Source organism: Scyliorhinus torazame, chromosome 3 (genome assembly GCF_047496885.1).
Source record: "Scyliorhinus torazame isolate Kashiwa2021f chromosome 3, sScyTor2.1, whole genome shotgun sequence".
In the NCBI taxonomy this organism is placed as follows: domain Eukaryota; kingdom Metazoa; phylum Chordata; class Chondrichthyes; order Carcharhiniformes; family Scyliorhinidae; genus Scyliorhinus; species Scyliorhinus torazame.
Window position 1 is genome coordinate 263,269,757 of NC_092709.1, and position 24,908 is coordinate 263,294,664.

The following is a 24,908-nucleotide window of genomic DNA, read 5'->3' on the forward strand; positions in this document are numbered from 1 at the left end:
AGCGACTTCTTTGCAGTGGGGAAACTGGTGCTTCCAGGAATAGTCAGAGGAGAATACTCCACAGTAGTCATCTCTGACCACACTTCACATTATATGGATGTGAGGTTGGAGACAGGACATGCCCAATGTCCTGCATGGAGGTTGGATACAGGCCTCTTGGTCGACAAGGTCTTCTGCCAGAAAAATCACAGGCCATAGGCGAGTACATCACTAACAACCAGAATGGGGAAGTCTCACCCTCCACATTCTGGGAGGCACTGAAGTCTGTTATTAAGGCTCATAGACACAGGGAAGTGAGGGTGGCTAGGCAGCAACTGATCGAACTCCATCCTGGAGATAGACAGAAGATACTCTGAGGCCCCGACCGTAGAGCTTCTGGCAGAGAGGAAAAAGTTACAAATGGACTTTAACCTGCTGTCCACGAGGAAGGTAGTGCACCAACTCCGCCAGACCTGGGGGACCCTTTATGAACACAGAGAGAAGGCTAGCCGCTTGTTGGTTCACCAGCTGAGAAGGCAGGCAGCCAGGAGGGAACTAGCCCAGGTAAAGGACAGTAGAGGTGGACTGCTGGCTTAACCGAAAAAAGTCAACCAAGCATTTAAGGTCTTCCACCGGGAACTGTGTATGTCCGAGCCTCAAGACGGGAATTCGGGCATGAAACAGTTCCTCAACGGGCTGAACATGTCAGTCCACCTAACCTGCACATCGTTGGGTTGTGGGGGATGATAGACACAGGGAGCTGGAAGCACCAATAGGGTGAGGTCATGGAGAGTATCAACTCCGAGCAGGCAGGGAAGGCGGCGGGCCCGGATGGGTTCCCAGCAGACTTCCACAAAACATTTGCACAGCTCTTGCCCGCACCTACGGTAAACATTCGCAGACTCGCTAGCGAGGGGCACCCTGACTGCTACGCTAACACAGGCCACGATATTGGTGATCCCCCAAAAAGACAAAGACCCGACGGAATGCGGATCATACAGACCCATTTCGCTGCTGAATGTAGACGTGAAGATACTCGCGAAGGTCCTGGTTAAGAGACTGGAGAACTGCGTACCAGTAGTGGTCGCAGAGGACCAAACGGACTTTGTCAAGGACAGCCAGCTAACTGTGAACATCAGACGGCTGCTGAATGTGATACTGACCCCATCCGTGCAGAGAACACCAGAGGTGATTGTCTCCCTGGATGCAGAAAAGGCCTTCGACAGAGTCGAATGGAAATACCTCATCGAGGTGCTGGAGTGGTTTGGGCTGGAGGTGGGGTTCACCATGTGGGTGAAACTCCTGTACAACACCCCCAAGGCGAGCGTTCGGACCAACACCACCAGCTCTGAATACTTCCAGCTGCACAGAGGCAGCAGGCAGGGATACTCACTGTCCCCACTCCTGTTGGGGGGCAATTGAGCCACTGGCGATCACCCTGTGAGATGCGAGAGGTTGGAAGGGTATCCGAAGAGGAGTCAGAGAGCACACAGTCTCACTCTTTGTGGATGACCTGCTCCTTTACATCTCGGATCCGCAGAACGGCCTGAAAGCAACCATGAAGCACCTGGAAAAGTTTGGGGTCTTCTCAGGCTAAAAACTCAACCTGGACAAGCGAGAGGTATTCCTGATGAACCCAAACAGGGAAGGGCCGGAGCTGGAAGGTATACACTTCAAAATAGCCCCAAACAAATTCCGCTACCTGGAGATCCAGATAACCCATGACTGGACTCGATCTACAAGTGGAATCTGACCAGTCTGGCAGAGGGAGTTAAAAAGGACATACAGAGGTGGGATCCACTCCCGCTTTCCCTGGCGGGAAAGGTGCAGACAATCAAAATGAACGTACTGCCGAGGTTCAACTTCCTGTTTAGGCATACCGATCTTTATCCCTGTTGTGTTCTGTGATATAACCGTTGTAATGATGTACATGATGCGCAATCAATTACTCTCAAGACGAAGTGATTCATAACTGAAGTCTTTAATCTGCTAGAATTCTTCCTCAGCAGCTTCGATACAGAAAGTGAAGGCTGCTGGGATGGCACCGGTTCTTATACTCCGCCTCTCAGGGCGGAGCTACGTACATCAGCCAATGGGAGACTCCTGGGTCTAACCAATGGTCATCCACCTCTCAGGTACCGCAATACCTGGTATTACCACAGTACACAGAACATATAGTTGTTTAACTATAAAGATTATTTATTAACAAGCACGTTGAAAAGATAACTAATGAAGTATAATACAGTTGATGGCTACTGAATGAATGCAGTGAATTCTCCTGGAACTGCTCTAAGTGCGACTGTTTTATTGTATGACTTACTACCAACTGGCGGGTGTCCCGAATCACGTGATGGATCTCTGACTCCACCTGCTGGTCGGAAGTCTTAGCGATAACTACGTGCACTGATAGACAACTAGATACATTAATGTGTGCATGTATATACCACAATCCCCAAAGACCTTTTTCCAAAGAAAGATAAAATGATTATGGCATTTTTATGGGAGGAAACAATCCAAGAATCCCCAAGACAACACTGCAGAGGAGAAGAAGCACGGGCAGGCTGGCCCTTCCGAACTTGCAATACTACCACTGGGCAGCCATAGCTGAGACTTTGAGAGGATGGATTAAGGGAGCGAGCAAGGAAAGGGTGACGTTGGAGGAGTCCTCCTGCACGGGAATGACCCGCCGAGCCCTAGCCACAACAGCGCTCCCATCCCTGCCGGCAAAGTACACGTCCAGACCAGTGGCGGTAGCAATGCTAAAAACTTGGAACCAGATGACAAACTTCGGCTTAACAGAGGTTTCCACCATGGCTCCCATCTGCGGTAACCACAGCTTCCCACCAGCCATGCTAGACTCCACCTTTAAGTGGTGGAGACGGGAAGGTGGGGGTCGCTAGCGATTAGGGACTTCTACCCGGGGGACAGACTTGCAAACTTAGACAAGCTGACGGAGGGACTGGAACTACCGAATGGACAGGAGCTCCGACATTTACAACAAAAAACTTTCCCTGCAAGGAGGTGATGTGGTACCCCAGGGCCCCAAGAGACACAATGTTGGAGGAGCTACTGGACGTGGACAGTATGAATAAAGGGAACTGTGGGGACATATACGGATGCCTTTTAGAAAGGGCAAGAGTGCCACTGGATGGGGTAAGACAGAAATGGGAGGGTGAACTAGGGATGGAAATAGGGTAGGGACTCTGGAGCGAAGCACTAAGTAGGGCCAACTCCACCTCCTCCTGCGAACGCCCTTGCCTTTGCTTCCCTAATTGCATGCCGGAGAATCCTGCTGGGCGGGCGATCAGCAGCACCACCCACAGCGGCAGACTGGCTGGCAGACCTGTTGAAATTTCTCCACCTGGAGAAGATCAAGTACACCATCCGAGGGTCAGACGAGGGTTTCCATAAAGCATGGGGCCATTCATCAGCCTGTTCCAAAACCCGTTTGAAGCCAATAATGGATAGGAAGGGAAGGAGGTGGGGGACCAATAGGAACCACAAGGGCCACAGAAAGCAGACAGGAACAAAGTGGGGGGGGGGGGGGGGGGGGGGGGGGGGGGAATAGAAAGGGAGGAACCCAAGGAAACACCAGGAGGGCACCCAGGGAGAGTCAATGAAGGGGCCAGAGAGTCTCCCCAGAAAGCCATAAGAACAAAAAACAAGACAAATGGTAGATAATAATATCTACGGCAGAAGAAAGGGCCCAAGACAGAGCCTAAATAGCAGAAAAGGGGAGGGGGAATGAGTGGGGGGGGGGGGGGGGTAATGGAGAGGGACCGCCAAAAAAGGAAATACATGTAAATTGTAAATAATAATTGTTTCAATTATCTCCTGTGTGTACAAATGTAAATTCAATTTTAAAAAGTGTACTGCCAAAATTCCACCATTACATCTCCTGTCCTCCCCGACTGCACTTTAAAATCAGAACATAAGCCAGTGCTCCTTCTCCTGGCATACAAACAGAAACTTAAGCAGGAGAATCCGGTTAAGAAGGTCGTCAGGGCAGGCAAAGCCCAATGACCCTGCGGCCACTGGAGCTCATTCCAGCTGCCCCTCCATCCCATGGAGACCCCCAGGTTCCTACGGGCACCGTCAGGGAGGAGGATGTGCTGGAGGCCTACCTGGGACCTGCCGCCAAGGAGGCAGCAGCAGTCTCCAGTTCTTCCAAATCCCCCCTCCTGACTCCAGCGCATCTCAAGGACGGCAAGCAGAACAGGGTGGTATCGGAGAGAAAGAATGGGAATTGTGGGAAGAAGAGGAATGGGAGGGAGGGCTTGACCTGATGGACAAAGCCTTGTCCAATGAGAGCATGAGGGCCTCCCTGCTTCTCTGGGCATGCTTGCCGTCGCTTGTCCTCCATCCTCTGGCTCCATCTGCGGGTTAGAAAAATCTATAAAATTCTACAAATTTCCAACTGGAAAATCATTGTGCTGTTGGAGAATGGGAAATCTCAAAGTGTAGAACGAGACACTATGGGGGCAATTTTGTGTCCACATTCGAGGTGAGCGCAAACAATGAACACGGGCTCAAAATTGTGTGAGAATTGGAAAGCGAGATTCTCGCCGGTAAAACCTGGCAAGTCAATTTGTTACCCGGGCAATATTGTGAATAAAACTCCAACCATTATAACGGCTACATCTCACCAACATACCACCAGTCAATTCCCTGTGGGAAGTGAGCCGGAATTGGCTGTCGGCCTTCGAAAAACTGAGCAACCCTTGGAAACCTGTTAGGATGGATGTAGATGTGGGGAGAACGGTTCTGAAAGAGACTCAGGAAGGGAAGGAGAGTTCCAGGACAGGAGAGACCTAAACTTTTCTTGTGGATGCCACTCTTGCACCTTCTGCTCCAACAGCAAAAACACGCATCATACCTTTTGTGCCATCTTCTTCTTCCTGGCAGATTCTGACTGGCCTTCACCTGGTGGGAAAGCTGTGGCCACTTAGTCCCCACTTAGTTTAGCATAGGCACCTTAGACCATAAGACATAGGAGCAGAATTAGGCCACTCGGTCCTTCGGGTCTGCTCCGCCTTTAATCATCCCATTCTCCTGCCTTCTCCCCATAACCCCTGATCCCCTTATTAATCAAGAACCTATCTATCTCTGTCTTAAAGACACCCAGTGATTTGGCCTCCACAGCCTTCTGCGGCAATGAGTTCCACAGATTCACCACCCTCTGGCTGAAGAAATTCCTCCTCATCGCTGTTTTAAAGGATGGTCTCTTCAGTCTGAGGCTGATAACGTCTGATGCTGTACCCCTTTACGGAGTCATTACCACATTCAACAGCCTTCTGATGTTAATCAACAACTGCCACCCCTTAACAAATCTCGTCTGGTCCTCAAAGACCACCTCTGGCACACACTCCTCCAGTCGCCTTATCAACACCTTAGCTAGCAACTTCACATCAGTATTCAGTAGGGAGATGGGCCGGTAAGACCCACACACTGTTGGCATCAAAGAAATCAATGCTTGCGCAAGTGTGGCCGGCAACACCCCCATGCCAGCGAACCATTATACATCCCCAGGTTATGGACCAAGTGCTGGCAAATGGGATTAGGTAGGTAGGTCAGGTGACTTTCATGCGTCAGTGCAGACTCGATGGGCTGAAGGGCCTCTTCTGCACTGCATTTTCTGTGATTCTGTGAGACGGGACGGCTACTCTGCCAAAACATTTTTGTACAATTCTACCGGAAAGCCATCCAGCCCCGGTGCCTTCCCTGACTGTATCAACCAAATATGCTCCAATATCTACTACAGCCCCTATGGCACCTCCAATCCTTGTCCCTTCCCTCTTTCCACCTTCAGGAACCCCAACCAGTCTAAGAAATTCCCCACCTCCAGGTGAGGCCCCCCCTCCCCGTGGGTCGATCAATACAGCTCCTGATAGAATGCCTCAAATGCCTCATTAATTTTCTCCAGGTTCATCACCAACCCTCCTCCCTCACACTCACCTGTACAATCTCCTGTGTAACTGCCTGCTGCCTCAATTGATGGGCTAGCAGCCGACTAGCCTTCTTCCATATTCATAGAGCATCCCCTTGAGCGATAAAGCTGACCCACTGCCTGCCATGTCGTCACAAGGTCAGACTTCCCCTGCAGTTTCTTCTGTTCTTCCAACAGCTCCCTTGTCGGGTCCACCCAGTACCATCAATCCAATTCTACATGGCATCCACCCTCTGCCCTCAAACGTTTTAAGTGCGCGAACACCCAGGACCAGTTAACTAGACAGTTCAGCCCCTGCACGTTCCACGTTACTATCCTCACCGGGGGGTTTTGAACCCCTTCCTCATTCCCACCTAACTCAGAGCTCTCCCGACCACTAAGGTCCCCTTTAGTCTGTGCCCCCTCCAACCTCTCCTAAACACACCCAAAAAATTACCTGCGTCACCAGCACATTCCCCTCTGCCATCCTCCTCCCCCTGCCCTGCCCCCAAATCTCTGCCCCCTCTCCCTCTAACCCTGTCCCTCCACTCCACTCCCTCCCCCCGTCCCCAAACTACCTAACCACTCCCCCCCCCCCCCCCCCCCACCCACTCTGGTTACCCACCGTAGCCCCCTCCGGCAGCCTCACAATTCGTAGATTCTGCCGCCTGAACCAATTTTCCTGGTCGTCCACCGTTGCCCTCTGCATCTTACAGGCCTCGCCCAGCATTGCCATCTCTGCCTCCAAAGACGCAATCCGGTCACTGTGGTCCAACACTGCCCTTTCCACCTCTCAGATCGTTGCACCTTGTGACTCCGCCCACTCCAAAGTCCCGCAAAGAGAGGCTTCTGCTCCCTCCATCTCCCTGGACCAATCCTCATGCATCTCTTTCTGATGATGCAGGAGCTCCCATTTGATAAAATCCAGCAACTGCTCCACAGGCAGTGTGGTAGGCGATGACAACATACCCAACTCCACCATTCTTTCAGTTGCTGTGCCACGCGGATCATCCACTTCCTAAACCAAGGCTTTACTCAACTTTTGCCGGCAGTTGTAGCCCGCCAACATTCCACTTGAAAATGAAAAATGACAAGTAGGCTTCAAATGAAGTTACTGTAAAAAGCCCCGAGTCGCCATATTCCGACGCCTGCTCGGGGAGGCTGTTACGGGCTGTTCTTTGGAGGAGAAACCAACTCCCTCCACTTATTCTGCACTATTTACAAGCAAAGTGCCCATTAACTGGGCAGAAAGGGCCAAAGCCTCCAAGCCGGAGCTACCTTGTGTGCGACTGATCAGCTCATGGCCACCATTGGATCAGGTAAGTTCAAACGTTGGGAACGCCATCTCACTCTTCGAATAACATGGTAATTTCTTTTTGCCCACAGTTCCTAAAGAAGATTCTGGTGAATCAAGTGAACTCAACAAATCAGGTACAGTAATTGTAGTCAATCTAACACAGAAATAGTCATCGTTGAACTGTGCTTTGCTTGGATTTTTCTGGGATTTATTTTATGTGTGAATATAACCTGTAAGAAAAGTGCATTGCAATTCTATCTCATTGTGAACATTCCGTTTATACTGCCAATCATCACTGTTGAAATAATTCATCGCAACAATGTCTTTTAAGTTGGCGACTGACAAGTTGATTTTTTTTGTTCTGCTCTGATCCACATATCACATCAAATTTGTTACCTTCAAGATGAACTGAGGACAAACGTTTTGATTTGCCAACGAGCTTCCAAACCAGTTTCAGCCAATTAAAATTCCAATGTCAATTTGCGAGCCTTTTGTTCACCCAAAAATATATTAAGAAAAATATTATGAATGAATATTAACAGGCAGCATGAATTTATTCAACGGCCCAGGGTTCCAGTGGGATTTGTGAGCATTAATAAAGTTCTAGGTCGGAAGAGATTCAAAATGAATTAGAGAGTGAGTGCATTTTGGAAATAGGGAATTATGAGGCTTCACAAGGTGTGTATGATTGCAGGATATGTGCTGTATTTGAATAATAAAATGATCAGCTCAATGTTTTCACTTTTGGCACGTAATTAATATATGGGGTTGAATTCTCCGGTCGCTGACGCCGAAATCGCATTCGGCGACCGGTCAGAGAATCAGAGTTTCCGACCAAATCAGGGGCAGCGCCGCTTTCGCAATGCTCCGCCTCCTCCAAAGCGACGTACTCTAGGAAAGGCCTCTTGCTGTTGGGAACTCGGCATGGCGCCTGCGGACTCAGTCCAGCACCACCACAGTCGGGGGAGGGCCGATCCGCGGGCAGGGGGGGGACTTTATTAGGGGCTGGGGGCACTGTGGGGGGGGGGGGGGTGGTCTGGGGCACGCGAGGCGGCTAAAGGGAGGTGCACTATTTTGCAGGCCGGGTCCATGAGCGGCCTGCACCATGTAGCATGACGAGGCTACTGCAGGCCGCGCCGTGCGCATCCGCGGCCACAGACCCGGCAATTCTCCGGGTCATATCGGCAGCTAGAGCCGGGTGCTCTACGCTGCCGTCCTGCTAGCCCCCAACAAAACAGGGAATCGGTGGCTATTTTGCGCCATTTTTTATGGCATAAAACACCACCGTTCCCACGCCGGCTTGGGGACATAGCCTCAGAATCGGAGAATCCAGCCCAGGGTTTATTCATAAAATGTTAGAATTGTAAAAAAACAAATACTTTATGATGTTATTTTTCACCTCTAGGGTGAATTACGCCAACTCACATAGATGTAAATATTTTAAGGTGGGGATGGAATGAGGGCAGCATGACCCACACTAATGCATTATGGCAAGAATGCTTCCAAATTGCAAAACTGTCCCAGTTTATCTGCCCCACCTCTTTACATGTAGCTGCGTCTCTGAGTTTATTGTGTATTACAGATGTGCAGACAAATGTAAAAATGTTATACCTTCGGTCAAAAAAGGGTAAAAGGATAAATCCAGAAACTACCGGGTGAATATAATTCCAACAATACTCAAGAAGCTTGACACCATATAGGACAAAGCACCACATTGGCACCCCATCCACAAACATTCACTCCATCTCACCACCGACACACAGTAGCTGCACAAGATGCACTGCAGGAGCTCACCAAGGCACCTTAGACACCACAATGCAAACCCACGACTGTTACCACCTAGAAGGGCAAGGGCAGCAAACACCTGAGAACACCATCACCCACCTAACTTCAGTGCAAATATTTTGTGAATCAATAGGTAAGGGGGAGTACAACAACAAAGTTACCCTGGCTGAAGGGATTCGGGTGGCAAGTGGGTGGAACACCACTATATGGAAGTTCCCCACCAAGTCACACACCATCCTGACTGGGAACTATGGGAGCGATTCTCCAGGGCCACTATCCCCAGGCGGGAATCGCGATGGCCCACTGTATCGCTAAAATGGGATTCTAGCCGGACATCAAACCCATTGTGAATCCCCTTGCCCACTCCGCCGGCCCCGATCAGATTCTCCCCCAGAGCTGGCAAGAGCATGCTAATTCCCGTTTACATTCATTTGACTGTGATTATCAGGCAGGAAGCCCAATTCACCGGCTTCCTGAGGTGCTCCAGCACCTCCAGCTGGGAGTCATGTGGACGTGAATTAGTGCTGGTCCTGACAAGTGGGGACCTGGCACCTTGGATTCTGAGGAGTGGGGTGCAAGGGAGTGGGTACCCTCCCTACACTTGCCTCCAGGCCAGACTGTGGAAAAGGCACTTCAAAGTTTTCCAAAATATTAAAGGGAAGACTTTCACCTTCTTCTGACTGATCATTGATATTGACATGCTGGAGAGACATCAAAGTATTCCAACACATCAGAGGATAAACTTTAAACTACAACTTAACATGCTGAAAGACAGTTTAATAATTTCCAACGCTACAAAGGGAAAACCTGGAACACAACTCCCATTCCAGGAAAGACCCCTGACCTGAGCACCTCCAGCCCAGCCCTAGACCCCCCCAACCCCCGCCTCCCCTGAAGTACCCCCCTTGGCACCTTGAAGGAAGTGTAGAGAAGGTGCAGACCCCCTTGCACCCTCCTCGGAGTCCAAGGTATCAGGTTGGCACTGGCAAGGGGCAGGGCATGATGGGGAAGACTGGAGGGGTGCACCGGAGGGACCCTGAAAGGGGGACTGAAGGACGCCCCATAATGGAGTGTCACTCACTTGGCGGGAGGGCCTTGCCAGCAATTCAGGTGGGCTGCAAGATTATTTAAAAAGCGGCATTTCGATCTCTGAAGAGCGGGACCTGGCAGCTTGTATAAGTCCTGCCCCTCTCAAGGCCAGCAGAAAACCCAACCCTCTCAAAAAACGTTTCTGAGTGACTTTCAATGGCACCTGAACAGCGCTCCCAGTGCCAGCAGGAAACATTCCCCATTCCCCACCAGCAGCAACACTTAAGAGTTAATTTGGGAGAATCACAAATTATATTCCCGTCCCTTCACTGTCGCTAGGTCAAAATCCTGGAATTTTCTCCCTAACCGCACTGTGGGGGTACCTACACCTTAGCGACTACACTAGTTCAAGAGGGAAGCTCACCACCACCTCCTCAAGGAGAATTAGGGATGGGCAATAAATGCTGGCCTGGGAAATGTTGCCCACATCCCATGAATGAATAAAAAAAATAATTCTAGGCACCACAGTTTAGAAAGGATGGGAAGGGTTTCGCAAGGGTGAAGAATTATTGATGAGAATGGTTGCAGGGATAAAGGACTTTAGTTACATGGATAGGTTGGAGAAACTTTGGTTGTTCTCCTCAGAAGGGGTTGAGAGTACATCTGATAGAGGTGTGCATAAGCATCAGGGATAAGGACAGAATGGATGGAGAAAAGTGCTTTCTTTGGTGGAAAGGTCAAGAACCAGAGGATCTTGATACCAGGTGATTGGCAGAAGAACCAATAGTGCCATATGAATCATAGAATTCCTATAGTGCAGAAGGAGGCCGTTCAGCCCATTAAGTCTGCACCGACCCTTAGAATGAGCATTCTACCCGTGTTCCCTCCCCCGTCCACCCGGACTATCCCCGTAACCCCATAACCTAATATGGAAAACCATTTTTACATAGTGAGTAGTTGGGACCTGGAATGCATTACCTGAGAGCGCAATGGAGGCAGATTTAATTGTGCTTTCAACAGAAAATTGGATAAACACCTGAAGAGAAAATATTTGCCGGGCCGTGGGGAAAAGAATAGAAAGTGGAACGAGCCTTTGCAGAGAGCTAGCACAGACACAGTGGGCTTAATGGCCTCCTCATGTTGTTCTAATTCTATGATCCTATGAAGCAGCATATATTTTTAAGCTCCTTTATCATATACCTCAGAATCATACCAACAGCTATCTCACAACTAAAGCTATCTTATTTTTCAAATGTTGGCTATTGTTACATAGGGATATAGTGCAGCCATTTGTATACTGCAGTTGGCTAAATGACCAGCTAATCTTTTTATGGAGTTGACTAAGGGAGGAATTATAAAGCAGGATTCTGGGAGAACTCTCTACTCTTGCTTGAACGTGTCTTATGTAGATCACTGAACTACAGTAACAATAAACTTGAACCATAGCTGCTCTGAGTAAGAGATTAAAATTCTACCAGCCGAACCAAAAACAGATTTTGACAATTGGCCTTACAATCTTAAAACTTACCATAATAGGGAGTATAATAGAATTTTAATTAACTCTTTCAAAATATACGACCAGCACGGGGGTGGCAGTCATTTGTTTGCACAAGTATTTATATGTCTTTGGAGTCGAGTGCTTACTCAAAGATGCTCAGGTACAAGGTGGAAGGGTTGGGGAAAGAGCCAGGAAAATCAGTCCTTTTTTTACATAAATTATATAGCTTGTTTGCCATAGCTGAAACAAATGGGATGTCATAAAAGTTAATTGTGGCAGTAAAACATACTTTGGACTTTGCTTCAAGATCAAACAAGAGGATGAAATTTTTATGATGTTAAAGCTGCTAATGTTTGCTGTAGGCATTTTTAACTGGCTTGGGCTGAGACCTATACAATAAGTTATAATTAATTAACTGCAGAGAAATAGGTTGGTGTATGGGGTTGATTGGATGAGCAACATTTTCCATACAGGTGGTGCTGGGACTGGCCACATAGTCACCTGCTGGGTCTCCACTCCTGGGATATTGGCCAATCGCGAATCTTTCCACCCCTATTTAGTTGGGCATATTGACTGGTGTGACCTTCTCTGTGGCCTTGGGCTGTTGCTTTACGAATCTGATTCACCAGATTGTGAGTCTGCTAATTGTATTATTGCATTGGGGAGGGACTGCACGGTTGTACGATGGTTAGCACGGCTGCCTCACGGCGCCAAGGACCCGGGTTCGATCCTGGCCCCGGGTCACTGTCCATGTGGAGATTGCACATTCTCCCCGTGTCTGCGTGGGTCTCACTGCCAGAACCCAAAAAGATGTGCAGGGTAGGTGGATTGGCCATGCTAAATTGCCCTTTAATTGGAAAAAAATAATTGTGTACTGTAAATTTAAAAAAGCAAATATAAAATTGTATTGGGGAGGTCAGAAGCCCTCCAGCGCAGAGGAGCATTAGGAGGAGCTCCAGACCAGGCATGTTTGTGAAAGCAATTCAAAACATTTACTGTAGCCTTGGGCCTGCCAGTCTCATGACTCCTTAGCAGGTAACCAAGGCCAGCCGCTGGCCTTTTGCTCTCTCACTGAAAAGGCAGACAATCCTGTTGGAATGCTGCCAGCATGTCATTTCAATTAAAGACAGGAATGATGTTTCGGGGTCATTGGTCGATGGAGCAGGTTTTGCCTGTGATCTGTGGGATTCAGACTGGATTCGAAAATCTAACCCATTCTGTAATCTGCACAAGAATTGCAATTGCTGTGTGATTCATTTTTAACATTCAAGCTGCTGATCAGTTTTCAAAGCTTCTGCCCTCCCCAATGCAACAATAGTTTAGCAGACTCACAATCTGGTGAATCAGGTGCATAAATAATAGCCCAAGAGAGTTTTAGTTTGAAGCATATTAGGAAATGTGAAGTGCAATATTAATTGTAGCTGAATTACATTTTCCACATTTGTCTTACTTGGAAAAAGGGTGGTTGAAAAGAATTTGGGGATCAACTTCCCCAGGGTTGTTCCACTGGACTTTAGCTATGGTCCACCGGGGGTTTAGCAGATCGAATAATGGGACCCGGATATGGCAGGTCCTGTCCCTAGCTCACTTCTTAGGAAGTCATTGACATGAAGGGGTGGAGCTGATGTCCTCAGTTTTTAAGAGACATGGAGTAGCACTGGAGGCTAGACCAGATGAAGCTTACTGGTCTCAAAGAGGTGCAAGGGGTTCATTGTGAGTCGGGTCGAGGAAGGGGAGAGCAACCAGGACCCGTGAGGATTAGGAGTTTAGGTACTTTTTTTTTCTTTAACCCTTATGGGTATTACACAGACACTAGCAGGGTCAGCACTAGAACACACAGGAAGGTGCAATACGGGCATAACTGCCCACACTTTTTCACGACTTATACCCTTCTGAAATATGTTGAGTTATGTATCCAAGCCATCTCTTATAAGATTTAATGAGATAAACTGACCATGCCACTAATAGAATTTAATACTACATCATTCTTGACTAATTTTCTCCCTCACTAACCCACTGAGGACAGGTTCTGCATCACAAACAGATCAGCAAAATCATCAGTCAGTTCAGATTAGAATTGTAGCTGGAATCACCTTGTCGACACAATTCAGTATAACTTGCAAGTAATGTCCAAAGTACGTCTGGCAAGAAAACAGTGTCCATGATACACATGGATCTTCAGAGAATGCAACTGTTTTAAATGCAATCCTGGGCTATTTTAAGTAGGATACATCTCTGTTAGAGCAATGTGGAATATAGCAGTATCTCTATTGGTATCAATGAAGTAAGTTTTGTTTGATGGTTTTTTGCAGTCTTGATGTCAGCTTTATTGGTTTATTATAATTTCAGTAAATAGCTTTATTGTGTTAGCTGTTATCGTGCTAGGTGCAGCTTTACAATCCTTTCAAACTGGAACTTTGAGAGTCAGACATGCTGTCATTTCTGATTGGTCACTAGACATCAGGTCATGAGATGTGATGTGATTTCAATGACCTAGTAATGCATTCAGTTGAACAATATGAGACTGACAGACTGCTATCCTGAAATACTTCTTAATTACAGTTAAAAGACTTCCTGGAGGTGAATGTAACCATTCACCTCCCTCAGTTGAGGTAAAGTGGTTTATCAAAGACGACAGATTTCACCCCCCCCCCCCCTCCCACAATAGGATTTGTAAAGTTTTTAACCTCCAGTTTTGTCTTCATTTTTCTCCCCTTCCCCCTATCCTGCATTTGTCAATTCTCACTGAAGTATGGCGATGACTCCCGCTTGGGTCTAGCTAGTGAACCATAGATGCTCCAAATGCCGGTTTAGCTCAGTAGGCTAGACAGCTGGTTTGCGATGCAGAGCGACGCCAGTAGCACGGGTTTAATTCCCGTACCGGTTGAGGTTATTCACAAATGCCCCCCTTTCTCAACCTTGCCCCTTGCCTGAGGTGTGGTGATCCTCAGGTCTCCCCCTCAAAGAGGAAAGCAGCCGATGGTCATCTGGGACTATGGCGACTTTACGTTATCTTTACTATGTCACTATGGATATACTGCATACACAAATAGTTTGAAATGAGTGCTACACTGACTGTAATTTTCTGTGGTCAATTCATGAAGAGAACTGTGCACAGTTTTGATATAGGTTTTCATATGCACTGGAAGCACACCCATGATGGGAACAGTACATTGCCTATCAGTGAGAATTAACAAATAGGTTGAGTGGGAAACAGATAGAGAAATGAACTCCTGACTCCATGGGATCAGCTGTCCTTACTTTGAATAACATTTGTCAGGAAATGTCAACAAAACCCACTCCTCTTTTCTACAACGGCTTCACATTGTGGCTGACCTTTGTGATGGCTTACTCTAGTCCCTGATCTACCACTCCTACAAAGTACATATTGAGTGATATAAAAATTGAGTGGTGTTTTTTTTAATTAATTCATGAGTGTGGTGATATGCATCACTGTATACACAAGGGGTTAATGTAAATACACTACAACTAAGTAACGACTAGAGGGAGCACCAGAGATGTCATGACTTGCAAACATACAGCCAATGGGTCATTAGAACAGGACACAACCAATGGGTAATCAGGACACCCAGAGGTGGCATTACCACAAGGAGGCACTTCACAACCCATATAAAAGGACAGGGCACACATGCTCTGCCTCTTTCCACAGACAGACATCTAGAGAGTACATCAGGGTTGATCAACAGCATCACACCCAGCATGTGGCTTAGAGCAGGCTGGTAAAGATAGACTGAGTTACTACAGCGAGATTAGCAGAGAGTCGAACTCATTTAAGAACTGTGTTAATAGTTCAATAAACAAGTTGAACTCATTACAAAGTCCGGATCTTCCTTTGTCAAAGCATACATCAAGGAAGCAGCTTATGCTACACGAAGAAGCATAACACAATAATGAGGTGTGGGTATCACTGGCCTAGCCAGCATTTATTGCCCTAATTGCCTTTGTGAAGGTGGTGGTGAGCCGCCTTCTCAAACTGCTGCAGTCCATGTAATATAGGTACATCCATAATTCTGTTAGGGTGGGAGCTCCAGGATTTACTGAATTGGCTCTTCTGTATGGAGCCTTAGAGACCTGAAGTGGTTTTTGAATTGATTCATCAGAGACACCAGTTTCCAACTGCCTGACAGGAGTGAAACAAAGCCCATATCTGAAACACCTCCATCTGAAAGAATTGTAGAGGGTATTAAGAAAGTGGGTTGATTGTTACTCTCTGCAAAACAGCAACACCGGTGCCAATTCCACGCGTGCCAATGCCCCGAGTGGTACATGCCACAGGTCCTGAGATGCTGGTTTGGATTTACTCCGAGTCAGGTTAAACATAGAAACATAAAAAGCAGGAGCAGGAGTAGGCCACTCGGCCCCTCGAGCCTGCTCCACCATTCAATATGATCATGACTAATCCTCTACCTCAACACCAAATACCCGCACCCTCCCCATATGTCTTTACACCCTTAGAATCTAGAAATCTATCTATTTCCTTTTTAAATATATTAGTGGTTTGGCCTCCACAGCCTTCTGTGGTAGAGAATTACATAGGTTCACCACTGTCTGAGTGAAGAAGCTTTTCCTCATCTCAGTCCTAAATGGCCTACCCTGAATCCTGAGAGTGTGACCCCTTGTTCCAGACCCTCCAGCCAGAGAAAATGCCTTCCGTGTATCCAGTCTGCCCAGCCCTGTCAGAACTTTCTACATTTCAATGTGATCCTCTTTCATTCTTTTAAATTCCAGTGAATACAGGCCCAGTTGACCTAATCTCTCTTTGTACGACAATCCTGCCATCCCAGGATTCAGTTTGGTGAACCTTCGCTGCACTCCCTTGATGGCAAATATATCCGTTTTTAGATAAGGAGACCAAATTTGCACAAAATACTCCAGGTGTGGTCTCACCAAGGCCCTATACAGCTGGAGTAAGACATCCTTGCTCCTGTACCGAATGAATTGCAATGAAGGCCAACATGCCACTTGCCTTCCTAACCACATGCTTACTTTCAGTGACTGCTGTACTAGGACATCCAGGTACCTTTGTACATCACCATTTACCAATCTACTACCATTTAAATAATACTATGCCATTATGCTTCTCCCTCTGAAGAGGATAATTTCAGATTTATCCACATTATGCTGCACCTGTCATGTATTTTCTCACTCACTCAGCTTGTCAAAATCACCATGAAGCTTCTTAGCATCCTCTTCACTTCTCACCTCCCCAGCAAGTTGTGTGTCATCAACAAACTTTAAAATATTACTTTTGATTCCCTCATCCAAATCATTGATGTTTATTATGAATAGCTGAGGCCCAAGCACTGATCCCTGCAGGCCCCCACTAGTCACTGCCTGTTGCTTTGTAAAAGAACCATTTATTCCTACTGTTTCCTGCCTGCGAACCAATTCTCAATCTATAGAATAATAGAATCCCTACAGTGCAGAAGGAGGCCATTTGGCCCAGCGAGCCTGCACTGACCCTCTAGAAGGGCACCCTAACCAGGCACCCACCCTATCCCAAGAATCCCGTAACCCTCTTAAACTGCACATCCCTGGACACTAAGGGGCAATTTAGTATGGCCAATCCACCTAATCTGCACATTTTTGACAGTGGAAGGAAACTGGAGCACCTGGATGAAACCCATGCAGACATGGGGGGAAAGTGCAAACTCCACACAGACAGCCACCAGAGGCCACAATTGAACCCAGGTGTCTGGCGCTATGATGCAGCCGTGCTAACCACTGTGCCACCATGTCATCCCTAATCCATGCCAAAATTCTACCCTCAATCCCAAGCACTTTAACTTTGCACACTAACCTCTTTTGCGGGATTTTATCAAAAGCTTTCTGAAAATCCAAATAAACCACATCTATTGGTTCACCCGTACCTATTCTACTAGTTACAGCCTCAAAAACCCCAGTAGATTTGTTAAACATGATTTCCCTTTCATAAATCCAAATAAATTTTGTCTAATCCCATTGATATTTTCTAAGTGCCCTTTATAATAGACTCCAGCATTTTCCCCACCACAGACATTAGGCGAATTGGTCTGTTAATTCAGTTTTCCCCTCCCTCCTTTTTGAAACAACGGGGTCACATTTGCCACCCTCCAATTTGCTGGAAATTGTCCAGAATCTACAAAACTTTGGAAGGTGAAAACCAATGCATCCATGATTTCTATGGCCACCTCCTGTAGTTCCATGGGAGTAAGATTATCAAGCCTTGAGGAGCAGTGGGACATGTGTATCGGGTGGTGGAATTGAGGGGCGGGGGTGGGGGGGTGGGGGGGGGGGGGGCGGTGGCCTGACCACAAGAGGGTCCCTGATTCCTGGATTCCCAAGCTGCTCAATTCTTGGGAGTGGCTTTAAAAGATGTGCTCTGCTTTTCGTCAGACACCCATATCTGGCACTCCCAACCTTGCCGGCTCCATTCCAGCCAGCTCCATTCCAGAGATGGAGTCATGCCAAGCGTTTAAAGAGTCATGACTCATTTTCCCTTAGAAGAATTGTGAAACCTCATGTGCATGAGGGGATCTTTTAAAGGGAAAGTTCATCAGGCTTACTTCATGCCTCCATGCCAACGATATCTTTCTCCCACCCGCATGTCCGCTAATGCCTCCTCTTCCAGTCTATGCCCTTCCACCCATCCATACGCTCATGCCCCCTTTGCCAATAACTGCCACTTCCATGGACATTGACGCATTGTATATTTTCTACAACCAGTGGACATCACAGTGTAAAGTGGGATTTTCAGAAACAAAGCTCTGGAAAAAAATGTAATCCATTGATCATTTCCCCTGGAGAAGATTAGGTCTGGACTGCAAGATCATAAAAGTACCAATCATCCAGGTGCTTTGAAGTTGCAAAAACCACAAACCATTTGAGAGCACTTACTTATATCCACAAACATTGTGAAATTGACCACAGTGATCACAAAGCCTGAGCTCTAGGCTCTCAAACAAGCCTCATTATGTATCTCAGATCTCTTCAGTCAATTTTACAATGTTTGTTGCCATAAGTATGTGGTCTTAAGTACTTGTGGTTTTTTAAATTTCAAAGGGCTTGGATGATTGACACTTTTATCAGCTTATCGTCAAACCTTTTGTTTTTCATAGGAGAAAATCATTAATGGATTACATTTTTCAGAGCTTTCTTTTTGACTTCCCATTTTACATTGTGGTGTTCACTGGTTGTAGAAAGTGTACAGTGGGTAAATGGGCTAGGAAGTACCTGAACCTGATATAGGGGGCATAAGGGAACATGGGGGTGGGTAGAGTTGCATAGTGGGTTTGAGGGACCTGAGGAGATGAGCGGGTGGGCATGAGGTGGCATAGATCTGGCATAAAGGGTGAAAGGGGTGTTTGGGGCCAGGGCAGGGGGACCTTTGTGATTTTATTTCACTGGATCAAAGTCCCACAGTACCAAAGCAGACCTTTTAAATAGCTGTAGCTGTCTCTGCACCTCTTCCCAGGTCAGCAGGCCTGACTCCAGGCCACATCCAAACCCCCAGCAATGAAGATCCCGCCTTTGTGGGCACTTTCTCCCAAGGCGGGTGAGCTGAGCCAGGAATTTTCCTGACTCCCACTATCTCTTTGGGGATAAAAGTCCAGGCTGCTCTGTGTCACAGACTGGGTAGTCCCAATGTGCTTCTGTGGAATTGATTTGGTCAAAATTTCTCATACAGCACTCTAAGCTGCCAATCTGGAAGCCACCAGTGAAGCTCGTACTGGTGTCTTGATGCGGCAGCAATTTCATTGGATGTCAGAGTCCAGAATGTCCTGCAAGTTGTGAAATAGAAGCTTTTCTCGAGGAGCAGGGAGAAGGGGGAGGAAGGGTGTGGCTTGAACGTTCTTCGCACCGAAGCCCCCGCAGGCACTCTTCATGCGACGCTGGCAGCTCCAGAGGCACTGAAAAATCTGAAGGTTCTTCCAGCTCCTGATGCCCCCGCCCAAGATTGCTGATTCTTCCACCAGCAGGATGGTTTCTCTTTTACTGTTTACAGCCCTCTAAGATTTTGCAGCTGAGTTGCATATTCCTCCTTCCCAGAATAATAAATCAATCATACATCATTTCTTGCTGGCAACATGGTTACTGAGTGTTCTGGAAGGAAATTGTTACAAGCTAGGAAACGTTTCACATTGAGAGTTGTTAGGATGGGTGTTAGGTTTGATTTGATTTGATTTGATTTATTGTCACATGTACCGAAGTACAATGAAAAGTATTTTTCTGCGGCCGAGGGAACGTACACAGTACGTACATAGTAGACAAAAAGAATAATCAACAGAGAACATTGACACATGGTACATTAACAAACAGTGATTGGTTACAGTGTGGAAGAAGGGGCCAAACAAAGCAAATACATGAACAAGAGCAGCATAGGGTGTCGTGAATAGTATTCTTACAGGGGACAGATCAGTCCGAGGGGGAGTCGGTGAGGAGTCTTGTAGCTGTGGGGAAGAAGCTGTTCCTATGTCTGGATGAGTGGGTCTTCAGACTTCTGTACCTTCTGCCTGATGGAAGGGTTTGGAAGAAGGCAATGCCTGGGTGGGAGGGGTCTCTGATAATGCTGTCTGCCTTCCTCAGGCAGCGAGAGGTGTATACAGAATCAATGTGGGGGTGGCAAGCTTGTGTGATGCGTTGGGCTGAGTTCACCAGGGTCTGCAGGCAAATGATAAATCTCCATGTCCCCCTGCTGAATAGATGCATTGCTGCTTGAGGTGATTGCAAGAAGTATAGCCTCTTTATCACCACATTGCATCATCCTCATAGGTCAGCATTGCAACCTTTCTATTGGATGGAGTCAGAACACCAGTTGGGCAGCAAGGTAGCACAGTGGTTAGCTCTGATGCTTCACAGCTGCAGGGACCCAGGTTCAATTCCCGGCTTGGGTCACTGTCTGTGCGGAGTCTGCACATTCTCCACATGTCTGTGTGGGTTTCCTCTGGGTGCTCCGATTTCCTCCCGCAAGTCCCAAAAGACATGCTGTTAGGTGATTTGGACATTCTGAAATCTCGCTCAGTGTACCCAAACAGGTGCCGGAATGTGGCAACTAGGGGCTTTTCACAGTATCTTCATTGCAGTGTTAATGTAAACCTACTTGTGACACTAATAAAGATTAATATTATTGTTATTATTGTGAAGGCTGACCTGGAATTCTCCTATTGGCCTTCTATTTTCAAACACCTCAGATTGAGAAATTACCATTGGGAAGTCCAGTTATGTGAATTATGACACATTAGGCAAGAATGAGCATTACAACCATTGAGACAAAGGCTTATGAGAATTTTAAGTGCTAGCAGATAAAAAGACAAGAAATGAACTACAATGGTTCCAAAAAGGAAAAAATGCATGTACCTTAACTGGATGTTCACAGGTACCATTATCTAACAATCCTGGATTAGTACCGATGATCTGCCTAAGAACAGATCCTTCGCGCAGTTTGCCATTCCGTGCAGTTCTACACTTTCCTCTTCAGTTGCTCGTAGGAGTCTTCCATTTGTAATTTCAATGAGCAATATGACTCGGGAAAATAATACATGAGGTGCCGTATTTGTACTTATTCCTGCCTTATTTGTACTTAAAGGGATCACAAGTCCTCTTCCCAAAAGGATCCTCCAGTCTGCAAGTAGCCATTGCCCCTTGAGGTTCTAGCTTTTCCACCATCACCACCAAATCTGCACTAGTTCAGCCATTGGCATGGGATCCTTACCTGGGCCTGTGACGAGTCACAAAATGGCAGGAACGATCACTCCCTGAGCTCTCAGGCCCTGCTACCCAATATCCTGATTACCCATTTCAAACGCACATGATTATGCGTGGATATTCTGCATCACTAAATTACAGGACATTCTACGTTCAATTTAATAGTTAAATCAAACACTTATACCCATCTTTATTTTGTGCAACAGTGTCGGCCACCCATGGGAAATTGAATGTGAAATAAAGTGAGCAGCGATCCAATGCAACGCCGCTCCACATCATACTCTTATCAGGAGCACTTCATTTGTCCTTGTAAATCCTAATCAAAAAACTGGATGGAGAGCAATGGCCAATGAAATGTGTCAAAGTTGAGCCTAATTCCATCCCCAACCAGGATTATCAATAAATACCTTTCAGTGGGTGCTAGACAACAACCGGAAATGGGAAAGCCTAAGGATTTCTTTGTGTACTTTCACACTTCCAGAAGCCCCATGCTGCACATTATTGGGAATAAATAGGTCAACATAGGCCAGTGAGAAAACTTAGGACTGCCTTTGTCTGTATAGCTCAGACCCACAATGTCATACATTTACGTAGTGAGAGACAGTCATAGTTCATAACTTATATACTATAATGTGTATATTTATACATACATATATATATAAATAGCCCACATCACACAAAAAAACATAAAATTCTCAAAACATTGCTACTAACATCTGACAATTTGATAGACCAACTGGAAAATGTACCTTTAAGGGTGTCAAACTACTGATGTAAAACTGTGGGTCTGAAAGTTTGGCCTGAAATGCTGTTTATTTTTCTCTGATTCCTGACAGGGTGGAACTTAAGATTGCTACTGGATGCCTCATTTACTAGGTCCACAATGTACTCTCAGTTCTCAAGTACTTTAGCTATTAATAACTGTCATTAGCTGGCAAGATCCAGACTTTTCTTCTTCTAAAATTGGCGTGTTAAAAGGGTATTTTATTTTCAAAGGTAAAAGCTTGACAAATTATTTCTTGGCAGCGCTTTTTATCATTAAGTGGTGTATTATTCCTAACTTCAGTTTCTTTCTTCCTCTTTTAAATTCAGTAGATGGAGACAATTTCACTTTAGGTATGTATTTTCTTCTCGTGTTTATTTTTTAATAAAAAAACAATCCTTTAGTCGAAGCTGCAAGTTCTGATTTGACAAAGCTACATTTCAACAGATGTCTCATAATTCTTGTTACAACAGATAAATATTTGTTCGATGAGCTGATAATTAAAGAATCCAAATTTTATACAATATCTTCATAAGCCTGAAAGACCAGATAAACACTTAGTAATAAGGTTGAAACCATAAACTGGGCAGCATAATAAGATGGAAAACGTTTTGTTCAAATAACCACATGGAAATGCAGTGACCATTTTCAATTTCCTCCACAAATGAAAGTTTACATTTACATAGCACCTTTAACATAAACCATTCAAAGCAATTCAAAAATGGAAATCGTGACATCAAGCCACGGCGGAAGAGATTAGGGTGAATGACCTGATTTAAAAGATGAGTTGTGTGGAATATCACAAGGGAAAAGAGGGAAGTGGAAAAGAAAAGAAAGAAGCGGCAAGGTGGCAGGGTTTAGAGAGTGAGTTCCAGGAAGTGGACCCAAGAGTGCCGATGGATCTGTCACCAAATGGTCGGCAACAAAAGGCACATAGAAAATGCCAGAGTCAAAGACCAAAGGGTATGAGACAAGGTGGATTGAGAAGGTTTTAACAGGGCAGAGAGAATTGTAGAGGAGGGGGGAACAGTACACTATCAGAACAAAGATTTTAAATTTAATACAAATGCAAAATATTGCGGAAAACAAAATACAAACAGAAAATGCTGGAAATATTTCCCAGGTAAGGCAGCATTGGGAGCGAGAAACAGAGTCAACAACCTTTCAGCAGGATTGAGTGGTTGAAATATTCACTTGGTTCCTGCTCTGTTCCAATTTTAAGATGCCTGATATTTCAGGAGTATATGCTCCCTTCCTGAATCAAGTAAGAGCCCCATAAACTTGCATGTCCCTGATACCATCTTAAACCAGTGGTGTGCCACATCAGCCACCCCAAGCAGCTAAAACTTCCCTTAGTGCTAGCAGAAAGCCCAAATAAGCCTTGGAGGGAATAAAGCATCTGCCCGGGGAACAAACTAATGGAAGAGGAAGAAAGAGGATATTGTGGTAAAGAAGTTTACATGCGGCTTGGGATGGGAGTATGGAACAGGATGAAGAGTTTGAAGGAAAAAAAGATAGGAACCCATGAACATTAGCAAGCTACTTAGCACCTCGAACCTGCTCAATGAGATCATCACTGAGATCCTAACTCCATGTGGGCCTTTCCCCCATATCCCTTAACACATCTGGTTAACAAATATCTACCAATCTCAGAATTAAATGAATAATTGAGCCAGCATCAAATGTTATTTTACATAAGAGAGATCCAAACTTTTACCATCCTATGTGTCTAGAATTGTTTCCTGATTTCATTCCTGAAAGGTAATTTTTAAGACTATGGCCCCTAGTCCTAGATTCCCTAATCTGCAGAAGTAATGTTTCTCTAGCTACCCGGTTTGTTGCCCTTAATTTCTTGAAAACTTTGTTGCTCGTGAACTCAGGCACTTCAACATTAATATCGCTGCTCTGCAAGAGACTCGAAGAACAGGCGAAGGGCAACTGAGGGGAAAAGGTGGTGGTTACACCTTCCTCTGGACAGGAAAACCTGACAATCAGCCCAGGAAGTGTGGAATTGGATTTGCTATCAAGAAAAACTCGTTAACCAACTCTTGGAGCTCCTTGTTGGCGTCAATGAATGCCTTCTGACTCTCCGTCTACAACTTGCCAAGAACCAGCTAACAATGGTCGTGAGTGCCTCTGCCCCAAACCTTGATGCCAATGATGAGTCCAAAGAAAACTTCTACTCCACCCTGGACACCATACTCTCCAACATTCCTAAGGAAGATAAGATCATCCTCCTTGGGGTCTTCAATGCCAAGGTTAGAAAGTTTACCCAACTCTAGAAAAGAACCATCAAAAAGGAAGAAGTTCCGAATCGTAATAACAACGGGGTTCTCCTGCTCATCAAGTGCACAGAGCACCAGCTTGTCATCACTAACACACTGTTTCACCAAAAAGACAAATCCAGGACTTCAAGGAGACACCCACGATCAAAGCACTGGCACATGATCCACTACATCATCATCTAATCCCGAGATCAAAAGGATGCCCACATTATCAAAGCAATGCCAAGTGCAGATGACTGCTGGACAGACCACCTGCTCATCCGCTCCTCTATGTCCATCAAATTCCATGAGAAGCAGTGGAAGATGAACAAACAGCTCAGAAAAAAGATCAACAGTGAGTGACTTCAAGAGCCAAACATGCTTTTTCTTTTTCCTGAACATTTGTACAGGATATGGGCTTCGCTGGCGAGGCCAGCATTTGTTGCTCATCCTTTGGGCAGTCAGTAGGCCACTAAATTCCTAACCTCTGACTTGTTTCTGTAGCCACAGTATTTACATGGTTCGTCCAGTTCAGTTTCTGGTCCATAATAACCCCCAGGATGTTGATTCACTGTTGGTAATGGCATTGAATGTCAAGGGGCAGTGGTTAGATCCTCTCTTGTAGGAGATGGTCATTGCCTGGCACTTCTGTGGCGCGATGT

General features: G+C 46.2%; 1 protein-coding gene across 5 annotated transcripts in view; it reads left to right on the forward strand.

The window, feature by feature from the left end:
* The window catches only part of ca9 (carbonic anhydrase IX), a 259,496-nt gene that overhangs the window by 175,063 nt on the left and 59,525 nt on the right, over positions 1–24,908 (forward strand). For 3 of the 5 annotated variants that reach the window (XM_072497192.1, XM_072497189.1, XM_072497191.1), the window contains exons 9-10: positions 7,292–7,336; positions 22,312–22,335. In XM_072497192.1, coding sequence (XP_072353293.1) covers positions 7,292–7,336; positions 22,312–22,335 — 69 coding nt within the window. The remainder of the gene's footprint in view (positions 1–7,291; positions 7,337–22,311; positions 22,336–24,908) is intronic. The other 2 variants (XM_072497190.1, XM_072497193.1) reach the window with 2 other exon arrangements.